Genomic DNA, 12635 nt, shown 5'->3' with positions numbered 1-12635 from the left:
GTGCCCAGATCCAATGCATAGAGATCTGCACATTCCGGAAAGAGCAGTCCTCACGAGCAAGCGGGTGATGTCAAACCCTTTGGTGAATGATGTCAATCCTACTATTTATAAAAATCTAGTGCTTATGTTCCTATCAACAGCCAGATGGGCAATAATAGCCTGGTCCTGGAAATCATCAAAAGTTCCTATGTGGAAGTCATGGTTCACCAATGTAGGAAACATTGATTTATCAGATTGTCTAGTTAGAAATAAGGGACCCAGGTGGCGCTGTGGTTAAACCACTGAGCCTAGGGCTTGCTGATCAGAAGGTCGGCGGTTCGAATCCCTGTGACGGGGTGAGCTCCCGTTGCTTGGTACCAGCTCCTGCCAACCTAGCAGTTTGAAAGCATGTCAAAGTGCAAGTAGATAAATAGGTACCGCTCCGGTGGGAAGGTAAACGGCGTTTCCATGTGCTGCTCTGGTTTGCCAGAAGCGGCTTTGTCATGCTGGCCACATGACCTGGAAGCTATACGCCGGCTCCCTCGGCCAATAATGCGAGATGAGCACGCAACCCCAGAGTCGGTCATGACTGGACCTAATGGTCAGGGGTCCCTTTACCTAGTTAGAAATGTAGTCTGGGGCGAAGCCAAATCAGGCAGTTTTGATGAAGGCGGGGACAGACTAGTCTCCATTTTTTATTTTAACAGCGACAACAACAATTTTATTGTTTGCACCGCACCCATCTGACAGGGTCGCCCCAGCCACTAGGGGAGTCATGCAAGTACTCCTCCTTTTTTGTTTTTATTCTGTATTTCTATGTTGTGAACTGCCCCGAGATCTTCGGATGAAGGGTGATATACAAATTCAATGACTATTTTTAATATATAATGATGCACTCCTCGTTGTGGTTGTGCTATATGGACTCATCTTAAAAACTTGGCTATGTTGGGATTTTTGTACACCGAACTGCTCAAGCAGTGAGGAATGGTATGGATTGTGTGTCTGACTTTACCCGTGGGAAAGGAAATATCTGTAGTATCTCCTTTGTACCATGTGATGTTTTTGTACTGTACTTTGCTTTCACTTCTGTCTCTGACGAACTGGAAGCAATATGCACAGCTCTGAGTTTCTGAGCTGGTTGGCAGAGAATGGACTTTGTATATAGCCCGCAATAAAGTAGTTTTAGATCTACTTTATGGCTCTTTATTACCTGTGTGTGTTGTTCTTCACGGAGGAGGACAATCACATATTACCGTGCCACTGGACTGCACTAACTGGCAGCCAGGGATGCGCACAAGGCAATACTTCAGCTCTGGAGCAGTCTCACGTTTGCCCCGGCCGGGCATTTACACTTATATGTAAGTGCATCTCTGTGATTTGTTTTTTACACTGAATATGTGCCATGTAAGGTTCTCTTATTGTTTCTAAGATTATGCATTAGTTTGTCCATCTGTTTATGATTAATAATAATAATAATAGCAAGTGGCAGGCGCATGTCTGGCTTTGATGCTTTCGTCATTTCAGCACCAGGCAGAGAACTACCATACGGTAGATGAGAGGCTGGTTGCTGCTAAAAACGGTAGGATTGGGTTTTTATTATGTTTTAACTTTTCTCATCTGTTCTGGAACTGTTGCTTTGATTGTGTTTCAGATGCACCTTGGGATCTTACAGTGAAGCGTGGGATACAAATACCATACATTTGAATAAAACAAAACACGGATGAGGAAATGGATCAGGCCAGCAGGTCGGAGCCTCATCACCTTGTAGCCCAAAACACCTGGGGGCGCAAGGTTGGGGAAGGCCAGCTTAGAGCATAAGCTTGCAGGCGCCCTGATGGGAAGAGAGGAGTTTGCAAGAGCCGCCAGGAGTCAAAGTGCAAGGGACCCATATCTGGGGTGTGTGTGTGTGTGTGTGTGTGAGAGAGAGAGAGAGAGAGAGAGAGAGAGAGAGAGAGAGAGAGAGAGAGAGAGAGAGAGAGGGAGGGAGAGAGAGACCAGGCAGAAAGGAGGCGATCAGAGAAATTAAACCTGGAAACGAACCCACCTTTGAGTTTCCCGTCAAAGTTTGGGTTGGTGGCCACTTTCAAGCCCGGGTGAGGTAAGAGGAAGCAGGAGATGTTGGTGAAGCAGGAATGGATGTGTTTCCGGACATTCTGCAGCTCTTCGTGCTGGTTTCCCGAGACCTGAGAAGAATCGAGTGGGCGGATTAGCGAGGCTATTGAGGGGGACCAATGGCTTGATGGCAGAAAGTGAGGAGGAATTAAATAACCTTTTAATGAGGGTGAAAGAGGAGAGCGCAAAATACGGTCTGAAGCTCAACATAAAAAAAAAAAACCAAGATCATGGCCACTGGTCCCATCACCTCCTGGCAAATAGAAGAAATGGAGGCAGTGAGAGATTTTACTTTCTTGGGCTCCTTGATCACTGCAGATGGTGACAGCAGTCACGAAATTAAAAGACGCCTGCTTCTTGGGAGAAAAGCAATGACAAACCTAGACAGCATCTTAAAAAGCAGAGACATCACCTTGCCTACAAAGGTCCGTATAGTTAAAGCTATGGTTTTCCCAGTAGTGATGTATGGAAGTGAGAGCTGGACCATAAAGAAGGCTGATCGCCAAAGAATTGATGCTTTTGAATTATAATGCTGGAGGAGACTCTTGAGAGTCCCATGGACTGCAAGAAGATCAAACCTATCCATTCTGAAGGAAATCAGTCCTAAGTGCTCACTGGAAGGACAGATCCTGAAGCTGAGGCTCCAATACTTTGGCCACCTCATGAGAAGAGAAAAAGATGGAGGGCACAAGGAGAAGGGGACGACAGAGGGCGAGATGGTTGGACAGTGTTCTCGAAGCTACGAACATGAGTCTGACCAAACTGCGGGAGGCAGTGCAAGACAGGAGTGCCTGGCGTGCTCTGGTCCATGGGGTCACGAAGAGTCAGACACGACTAAACGACTAAACAACAACAACAAATGGCTTGGGAAGTCATAGAATCGTAGAGTCAGAAAAGGACCCCCAAGGGCCACCTGCAAGCAGGAATCACAGCTAAAGAAGTCCTGGCCGGTGGCCATCCAGCCTCTGTTAAAAACCTCTGGTGCAGAAGAGCCCACCACCTCCAGAGGAAGTCCGTTCCACAGTTGACAGCCTTGCTCCTTTGGGAGGGAGCTCTGCCAAAACGGCCTCAGGCCAAATAGAAAGGTTCCCCATCCCCCCACCCCACCCCACCCCACCCCGGTCTAAAGGCACAAGAAAATGCTGCCACCTCCTTCTCCAAAGTGGCTGAATTAAGACCAACCTTGAGGCGCTTTTCCAAAAACCTGGCTCCACCATCTGCCCCGTAGGAAAACTCGTAGGGAAAGCTCCAGTCGCGAACAAGGAATATGAGAGACTGCAAAAGGGACAAAGAGAATGACTCGTGTGCAAAGTGAAATAAGTCACCCCAATTACACAGCCAAGCTCTGTCCCCAACAAAACACTTAATACGCCACCCCAATCTCTGAACGCTGAAAGACTCTTGGGGGGGGGGTTTCCATGTGCTTAGCCAGGTTTGGTTTCCTTGGAATGAGGGTCAGCGGAGACCGCGCTGTCTTTTGGATATACAGGTGAAACTCGGAAAATGAGAATATCGTCAAAAAGTGCATTTATTTCAGTAACGCAACTTAAAAGGTGAAACCGGTATATGAGATAGAGGCATGACATGCAAAGCAAGATATGTCAAGCCTTTATTTGTTGTAATTGTAATTTTTTTTTGTTTGGTGGTTCAATTATAAATGGAATGTAATTAATGGAATGTAATAGCGATGTTTATTTCTGTATTGTTGTAACTATTTGTTTCATTACTGTGGAATTTCCAAAAGAAAGCATTTGTAAAAATTAAAAGAAAAAATAATAAGTTGCATTTATTATTGAAATAAATGCACTTTTCAACGATATTCTAATTTTCCGAGTTTCACCTGTATGGTTTTATTTACACAGGTATACAACTCGAGCATAAGATGGAGGGGCTCCCAGCATCAACACCCCAGCAGATCTTGCTTCTCTATTAGCTTTGGATCCAGCACAGAGCAAGCAGGTCTCTGTGTCTCCAGCTTCCAGCCTGTTTCAGCTCAGCTCAGCTCAGCTCTCTCTCTCTCTCTCTCTCTCTCTCTCTCTCTCTCTCTCTCTCTCTCGTCGTTCTCCTGGCTAGGTCAAGGGGGATGGAGGGAAGACCTAACCATTTGTTCTATGGCACAGAGCAACTTATTTGGTTGTGCTAATTGTGGCTGGACTGGACAACTCGCAGGGCCCCTTCAAACTTGACAATTCTATGATTCTATGACCTAAAGTTCTTGCCGAGACAACGGAACTGGTTGGGAAGCTTGTTTTCATACCTTCTACCCCCACAGATACAGGATCCCAAGAGCTGGAAGGGACTCAGGACATCATCCAGATTGACTCCCCCCCTCCAAATTTATAACAATACAGAGACACCCCTCTCCAGTCATTCTGGAGAACAGAGCTGAGAATACACAGATACTGTGGGATGTGAGACCTAAGTAGCAGTCAAGTACAACATTCCTAGTTTTCCTAGAGTGGACATGCAGGGGAATGTTTGGTCCAGTCAGTCAAAAACTTCCTGTTTCCTCCTGGGCTGGGACATACTTCCTTTTGCATGTGACTAGAGGTGGGTGTGACCTTACCTGTCCAGGTAATACAAAAGGACAAGGCATGCAACACCCTCTCTCTCTTTGACTTCCTCTGTCGTTGGAGCAGCTTTTTAGCTAGAAATGCTCTGTTGACTTCCAGCCAACAGAGGACACTGGGATTATCCCCATATGGGATAGATCCACATGTATATACTTTGTAACTAAGTCTGCCTTCAGGGATCCAACTGTGAAATGATGATTTGTGAGTAAACTCCGTGTTTAGGGAGGCTTTTAATGTTTAATAGATTATTTTATTTCATTTTTCTGTTGGAAGCCGCCCAGAGTGGCTGGGGAAACCCAGCCAGATGGATGGGGTAAAAATAAATAATAATAATTATTATTATTATTATAATTATTATAAACTTTCTTCTTGTTACTTATGAATAAGATTGTGGCATCTTTATTCTTTTAAGCGGGATAAGAGGGAACTTGCCAGGAATCTAATACTGAGATGCTTAAACAAGCCTGCAACCAGCCATCTGCTGTGCATTTTAAAGGGAAAGTAAATTCTGCCAAGTAAAGGAACTTGCTAGCGCAAGTTAGGAAGGATATTAATAAACAATATATCCTTCCCTGCTTCCCTGAACATTCCCACAGGTACTGCCCACTGCACCATCAATGTCTCCTCCAACCTGTGGCCCTCCAGAGGTTTCGGGCTACAGCTCCCATACTCCCTGGCAATCAGCCACACAAGCTGGGGGTGATGGGAGCTGGAGCCTGGCTTTTAGATCATCTGCCACCCAGCAACACAGATGGAGTGGGGTGCTCCCTCCACCCCCCCCTTACCTGAAAGGGCTTCAGGAATGTCTCCTCCATGGCCAGCCTCCCATATTCTGTGAAGAGCTGAAACAAGAAGCAGACCGGGGTAAAAAAAAAATTGAGCTTTTCTTTTGGGAATTATAGGGACAGAACTACCTAAATCGTATAGAAATTTATTTATGTATGCTACTACAGCTGCAAGAATGTTACTTTCCCCCCAAATGGAAAGAAGCAGAAGTCCCAGTAAAGGAAGAATGGATACAAGGACTTATAGAATATGCAGAAATGGCGAAACTTACCGGAAGAATAAGAAATCAACATAACAAACTCTTCATAAAAGACTAGAAATGATTTATTGAATATTTACAGATAAATTGTAAACAGACGAAAACGTTAACAGGGTTATTGTAATAACCTGCAGTTTTATAAGAGTATGTATTTACAGTAGGTAATTAAATGAGCAAGTAAATGAACTTGGATATGCAGAAGATATTAAAAAATTAAGGAACCATAGAAAGAAGGAGAAGGAAGTCAAATTTTGAAATGTTAAATTGATTGTAAAACTAATGAAATGTATAAATTTGAAAAGTATATATATATATAAATTTGAGTGAGATAAATGGGTCACAGAGAAAGGGCTGTGTTGAAAGGGGGTAGAATTCAACATAGCACAAAGTGGGGAAAGCGTGAGGGGATGAGGTCTGCTCACGCCATGCGGCTTGCCCCAGGGCAGATTTAAGAGGCGTGCAGGAGGCAGGCAGAAGGGAAGTCCAGTTGCGCCACCGGACCTTGTTCTACACCAGTGTTTCTCAACCTTTTTTGGGCCACGGCACACTTGTTCTATGAAAAAAAAATCCCGCGGCACACCAACTCTGTACCGCCCTATATTTAGTTTAGTTTGGAGGGGAGACGTAAAGCATGCCACTGAAGAACTGCTGCGTGGTAGCCAGGCGGACCCACCAGGCGCTCTCACCTGGGTTGGGGGGTGGCGAGGGGCCTGCTCCTCCCTATCTTTCCCTTTTTCCCTCACCTGGGGGGGGCCTCCCTCCTTTTCCTCTTCTCCTGGGGCGGCTGGGGTGGCGACGGCTGGGGCGACGAGGCAGGGCCGTTGCGTGGTGGGAGGTCCCGGGCTTCAGAGCTCTTCCCGGCCGCAGGTGGGCTCGCTGGGGGGCTTTAGCGGCTCCCCGCTTGATCCGCCGGGCGATTCCGACGCCCACGCGGCTGCCACGGAGCCCAGGCGTCCGTCGATCCTCCAGCCGGGCGCTTTCAGTGTCGCTCCGGTGGGGTCGCGGGGGGGGGGCTCCAGCGGCTCCCCGGTTGATCCGCCGGGCTCACTTGGCACCCGCGTACCGGCGGCGGCGGTTCCGGCGGTCCGGAGGCTAGGCTGGCGGCACGGGCACGCTGGTCGCTCTCAGGAGCTTCGCGCTGCTGTGCCGCGCGCCATCTTGCCTCGCCGGAAGTCCGTCAGCAATGCAAAGCGCCCTTTTCCTCGCCACATGTCGCGGCACACCAGCCGGTGTCTCGCGGCACACTACTGTGCCGCGGAACACCGGTTGAGAAACGCTGTTCTACATGCACGCAACTTCATTCTATCCTGCCCTTTGCACTGGAACATTTGTTTCCAAGGTTGGACGGAGTCAAACATTCTTCTCATCATTGTAAGTTCAGCTGGTGATATTCAAAGTAAGTCATACTCAAGAGCAGACCCACGGCAATCAAACGGATATGTAACTGAGGCCCATTTATTTCAGAAGGTCCATCTACTCCAAGTATGACCAATCACCAGATAACAAGCTGCGTCACTGGAAGAACACCCACCCTCTTTTGAACAGTATATTTTAATCTGTAAAGGTAAAGATAAAGGTAAAGGACCCCTGGAAGGTTAAGTCCAGTCAAAGGTGACTCTGGGGTTGTGGCGCTCATCTCGCTTTCATGCTGAGGGAGCCGGCGTTTGTCCACAGACAGCTTTCCGGGTCATGTGGCCAGCAGGACTAAACCGCTTCTGGCGCAACGGAAAACCGTGACGGAAACCAGAGCACACGGAAATGCTGTTTACCTTACCTTTACCTTTTTAATCTGTAAAAACAAGGAGTCTTGTGACATCTTATTATAGAGGTTTCTGAAATCATACATGGCATGGAGAAAGTGGAAATAATAATAATAATAATAATAATAATAATAATAATAATAATAATAATAATAATAATTTATTTATACCCCGCCTATCTGGCTGGGTTTCCCCAGGCACTCTGGGTGGCTCCCAACCGAATATTATAAACATAATACAGCATTATGGATGGAATGAACTACTACAAACAATAGAAGAAGCATATCAAAACAATGTATAAAACACATTTAAAAGAGCAGAACCAGTAAAACACAGCAGTGGTGGCATAAAACCAATTTGAGCATTATTTTAAAGGAGCTTGGAAACAAGTCAAGGACCAAAAACCTCTTTTCCTACAGACAAATGAGAGAGATTGCCAGTGAGGTTCATTCAGTGTCCATTCTGTGCTACTTCTGCCTAAACCCAAACAGCATAAATGGGGGGGGGGGAGAGAGAGAAACAGAGAGAGAAACACAGAGAGAAACAGAGAGAGAAACAGAGAGAGAAACAGAAAGAGAAACAGAGAAGAGAGTGATATTACCTGCAAGTGCTGGAGGTCGTCTTCTTGAACATTCTGGGACAAATTGTACACCTGGGTGCAAAACAACCCCACAAGCATGTAAAAATGACTGGAAAGAACCCTGGCTTCTCTTTCGTTGCCAGAATTCCACCCCACTATGGCGAGTGGGTGGGTGTCTCCCCCCTGCATATGATTAATAATAATAATAATAATAATAATAATAATTTATTATTTATACCCCGCCCATCTGGCCGGGTCTCCCCAGCCACTCTGGGCGGCTTCCAACAAAAGAATAAAACACAGTAATCTATTAAGCACTAAAAGCCTCCCTGAACAGGGCTGCCTTCAGATGTCTTCTAAAAGTCTGTTGTTGTTTTCCTCTTTGACATCTGTTGGGAGGGCGTTCCACAGGGCAGGCGCCACCACCGAGAAGGCCCTCTGCCTAGTTCCCTGCAACTTGGCTTCTCGCAACGAGGGAACCGCCAGAAGGCCCTCGGTGCTGGACCTCAGTGTCCGGGCTGAATGATGGAGGTGGAGACGCTCCTTCAGGTATACTGGACTGAGGCCATTTAGGGCTTTAAAGGTCAGCACCAACACTTTGAATTGTGCTCGGAAACGTACTGGGAGCCAATGTTAGATCTTTCAAGACCGGTGTTATGTGGTCTCGGCGGCCGCTCCCAATCAGCAGTCTACCTGCCGCATTCTGGATTAGTTGTAGTTTCCGAGTCACCTTCAAAGGTAGCCCCACATAGAGCGCATTGCAGTAGTCCAAGCGGGAGATAACTAGAGCATGCACCACTCTGGCTAGACAGTCTGCAGGCAGTCTTGTGCCTATTTCCCCAGAACCAGCAATTTTTCAGAAGGGGTGGGGAGAGGCACCCCCAACTCAGCTCTACCCACTGATCTACAGACTTTCCCCAAGAAATCAGTTTACTAGACAATCAAGTGTGCCATCAATTATGCTAACCAGCCAGGTCTAGTGACGTTGAAGAACTCTGTTGGAAACGGGAAGAGGAGCGGAAACTGTTACAATTCACGAATTCACCAAAGGTCGGGAAGGGAAATCAGGAAGGGAAATAGGAGCGGTACTCGCCAGCATGGTTTAAGTCCGCAAACATTACGTAAAGAGTTTCGTTATTTTCTGCATTCTTTTGGGCACATCCCTTCCACTGAAATGCGCTGGAGTTAATGATGTGATTGCATAATTAATGACATTCATTCCGGCCACAGTGGATTGTGAGACCAAACAGGCAGGTTTTAGCAGAAACCAAACTGCAGCCGAGCAGAAACAGCGCTGGTTGCAAGAAACACAGGATGGGGCGGAAATCACGACCCCCTTACATCCCTTTGCTGGGGCTTAGGGAGGCTGGCAGCTGTTTGCATCCTGCCTACACCAAGGTCAGCTGGTCGAACACAGAGCATTGCCCATCCTCTGCTCATGCCGTCTTCACACACAACCCCCCCCCCATCATCACAGTTACCTGGATGGAACTGATCATGGTACTAAGAGCAAAGACGGTGGCTGAATCTCGCAGGGTTGACTGGCTGTCAAAGGTCCCCTGAGTGTCCATCAGCAGTACAGCCACCTGCAGAGATTGGGGGGGGGGAAGGTTACCAGGATTGTCCTTTACTTATTTAGAGCAATGGTTCCCAAACTCTTTCAGGCCACTGCCTCTTTGTTTGCATGATCTCATCCCCACTGCCCCCCGCCACCCTACCCTATGAAAAGCATTATACAGAACATCAGTTTGCATGACCCACTAAGGAAGATAATAACACAATAAAACCCAAACCAATAACAATTAATTGCACATTTCTTCAAAATCCAAAACTATGTGGTTTAATCGATTAAACAAAATGGATGAACTTGGTCCAGTGATATCAGCTTTCCAAAGTCTGAGTCATTTGCATGGGAGAGTGCAGTCAAACTTAACTATGCACGACTGCGAGTTAGTGCATGAAGGGGTTAAGGACCACAGAGTTGTATTGCTAGATAGACTCAAGTTAGGTCATGCCCTTACTCCTCTAGAGAGGAAGCGAAGTTTCTTTCTACTTCCTCCCTCTCTCTCTCTCTCTGCAGCATGTAATGAAGAAGGACGTTTGTAAGCTTGCTCCCAAGCTTATAGCACATGTTTGGAACTATATTCAGCATTTTCTGCCCCAAAGTATTTTGCCTGTGCTTTCCTTGCTGCTGCAAGGAACAATGCACGACTGAGACCTTGAATCTGTAAGTAAAACATTTAAACTTACTTAATAGTGTGTGCACATTGCAAGAGGGGTAGAAAGAGGTCAGCTGCTGTGTTCAGCTGGCAGGATAAAAAGATTTAACAATCTATGTTCCCAGTGCTATACTACTGCTTAACTTATTAGTTTAATACTCTGCTATTTGGGGGGGGGGGTCTCTGTATGCTAGCCTTGCATTTTGAATCCAGGCACCCAGCCACACATGCGGGTCCAGGGGGATAGATATACTTTAATTCCCCCACAATTTGCAATTTAATTCCTCCACAAGAGGTGGTACCACCCACTTTAGGAACCACTGAGGTAGACCAATCAGATCAGCCGAAAGAACTGCCCGACAATAGCCATGAATAGCGCCAAGGAACTGCCTACCTTGTTCCCGTCGGGCTTGTCCACAAGGAAGACTTCGCTCCAGATCTGGATGCCTGTCGTCTCCCGCTCCGACCCGCCTCTCCAGGAAAAGCCCGTCAGAGGCTCATTGTAGTCACCAACCCAGTCGGCCATCTCCTGCAAGGTGGAGAGATGGCAAACGGTAGTTGATTCTGTTAGTTACCGCAACTGGCGGGCCAAATCAGGCCGAGATTAGTATCCCACCTGGAGGCTAAACCAATCTCCCATTTTTGCTCCCTGTCAAGAACCTGGCACAGGCCACAAAGCATGGCTGGAGAGTCACTTTGGCCCAGGGTGGGTGGGTCACTAGATATGCCAGCCTGCATGAAGGGGTGGGGGAAAGGGATTGCAGGGTGTGTGTCATCATACGGGGCGTCATTCCATGAAATATTTGCACTAGGAAAAGGATTAGTGTTAGTGCAATGGGATCTCTCCTCCCCATGAACCAACCCCAGGTCCGCTGCTGCCGTTTCGCTTCAGCCAAGCAGGCTGCGGCGGAGCACAGCAGGCAGCGTCCCTGCCTGTCCTCTCCAGCTGCCCTGCTTCTAGGGGGGCAGCTGCCCCCCTGCCCCATGCTGGGTACGCCCATGCACTGGGGAGAATGTCCCGCTGCTCAAGGAGAAATCCTTGCTCTGAGGGAATGCCTTCCTTAGTGCTGTGTCGACTACAATCCGCAGGGCTTACTTCGGAGGCTTTTCCAGTGGAAAAGTGGCCCAGGCTAAAAATAATGGGAATAACAGGAAGCATACCAGATCCACCGTATTCTTTTAATTGGATTTTAATATTGCATCTTTATAGTGCTGTAACATGTCCTGGGACACAGGTGGCGCTGTGGGATAAACCACAGAGCCTAGACCTTGCCGGTCATAAGGTCGGTGGTTCAAATCCCTGTGACGGGGTGAGCTCCCGTTGCTCGGTCCCAGCTCCTGCCAACCTAGCAGTTCAAAAGCACGTCAAAGTGCAAGTAGATAAATAGGTACCACTCCGGTGGGAAGGTAAACGGCGTTTCCATGTGCTACTCTGGTTTGCCAGAAGCGGCTTTGTCATGCTGGCCACATGACCTGGAAGCTGTACGCCGGCTCCCTTGGCCAATAATGCGAGATGAGCGCCGCAACCCCAGAGTCGGTCACGACTGGACCTAATGGTCAGGGGTCCCTTTACCTTTACCTTTAACATGTCCTGGGACCTTATGGTGAAAAGATCCCACCTGGCGTCTCTATTGCATTTGAATGGCTTTTTATACGTGTGTCGCTGTTCTTGTTGCTTTAAATTGTTTTTATAGATACATATAATGGCTTAAATAGATGCAAATGTTCCAGCAGCCTCTCTCCAAGCGCACAATTGTTCTGAGCACGCTTTTATTGCACCGTAAATTGTTCCGGGATGCCATGTGGATATTGATGGGTAAAGGAAATCAATAAATCAATAACAATAAAAACACACACTACTTTCTGCTATTGTGGCTGGGAAGCTGGGGCTAAACGCAGATCAATAGCTCTCAATAATAATAAATAATAATAATAATAATAATATATTATTATTTATACCCCGCCCATCTGGCTGGTTTCCCCCAGCCACTCTGGGCGGCTTCCAACAAAACATTAAAATACAGAAATCAAACATTAAAAGCTTCCCTAAACAGGGCTGCCTTGAGATGCCTTCTAAAGGTCTGGTAATTGTTGTTCTCTTTGACCTCTGGTAGGAGGGCATTCCACAGGGTGGGTGCCACTACCGAGAAGGCCCTCTGCCTGGTTCCCTGTAACTTGGCTTCTCGTAGCGAGGGAACTGCCAGAAGATCTTGCAACGTGTCTGCTTAGCGTGCCAAATGTCTGGGGCGTCCCCGGAGCTGTCAGAACAGCCCGCTGTGTTGCATTCTGAACGCTAGACAGACCCCCCTCGACATTAGGACTGGCCAGACATTTAGGTGAGTTCTGGGACAAGGAGCCCACGCCCCC

The 12635-nt window shown here is 47.3% G+C and overlaps 2 protein-coding genes across 4 annotated transcripts in view; one reads left to right on the top strand and one right to left on the bottom strand.

The window, feature by feature from the left end:
* The window catches only part of ATL1 (atlastin GTPase 1), a 35157-nt gene that overhangs the window by 11679 nt on the left and 10843 nt on the right, over positions 1–12635 (bottom strand). For all 3 annotated transcript variants that reach the window (XM_060270525.1, XM_060270563.1, XM_060270595.1), the window contains exons 3-8: positions 10663–10797; positions 9531–9635; positions 8071–8121; positions 5450–5506; positions 3274–3366; positions 2024–2162 (exon numbers count right to left, since the gene is read on the bottom strand). In XM_060270525.1, the coding sequence (XP_060126508.1) occupies positions 2024–2162; positions 3274–3366; positions 5450–5506; positions 8071–8121; positions 9531–9635; positions 10663–10797 (580 nt within the window). The remainder of the gene's footprint in view (positions 1–2023; positions 2163–3273; positions 3367–5449; positions 5507–8070; positions 8122–9530; positions 9636–10662; positions 10798–12635) is intronic.
* Positions 1319–12635, top strand: part of MAP4K5 (mitogen-activated protein kinase kinase kinase kinase 5) — a 110688-nt gene continuing 99371 nt past the window's right edge. The window contains exon 1 of the mRNA XM_060270433.1: positions 1319–1337. The gene's annotated coding sequence lies outside the window, so the exon portion shown is untranslated. The remainder of the gene's footprint in view (positions 1338–12635) is intronic.

This window comes from Zootoca vivipara, chromosome 1 (assembly GCF_963506605.1).
Source record: "Zootoca vivipara chromosome 1, rZooViv1.1, whole genome shotgun sequence".
Lineage (NCBI taxonomy): Eukaryota > Metazoa > Chordata > Lepidosauria > Squamata > Lacertidae > Zootoca > Zootoca vivipara.
The sequence above is the reverse complement of the archived record's forward strand: the minus strand, read 5'-3'. Positions and strand labels throughout refer to the sequence as shown.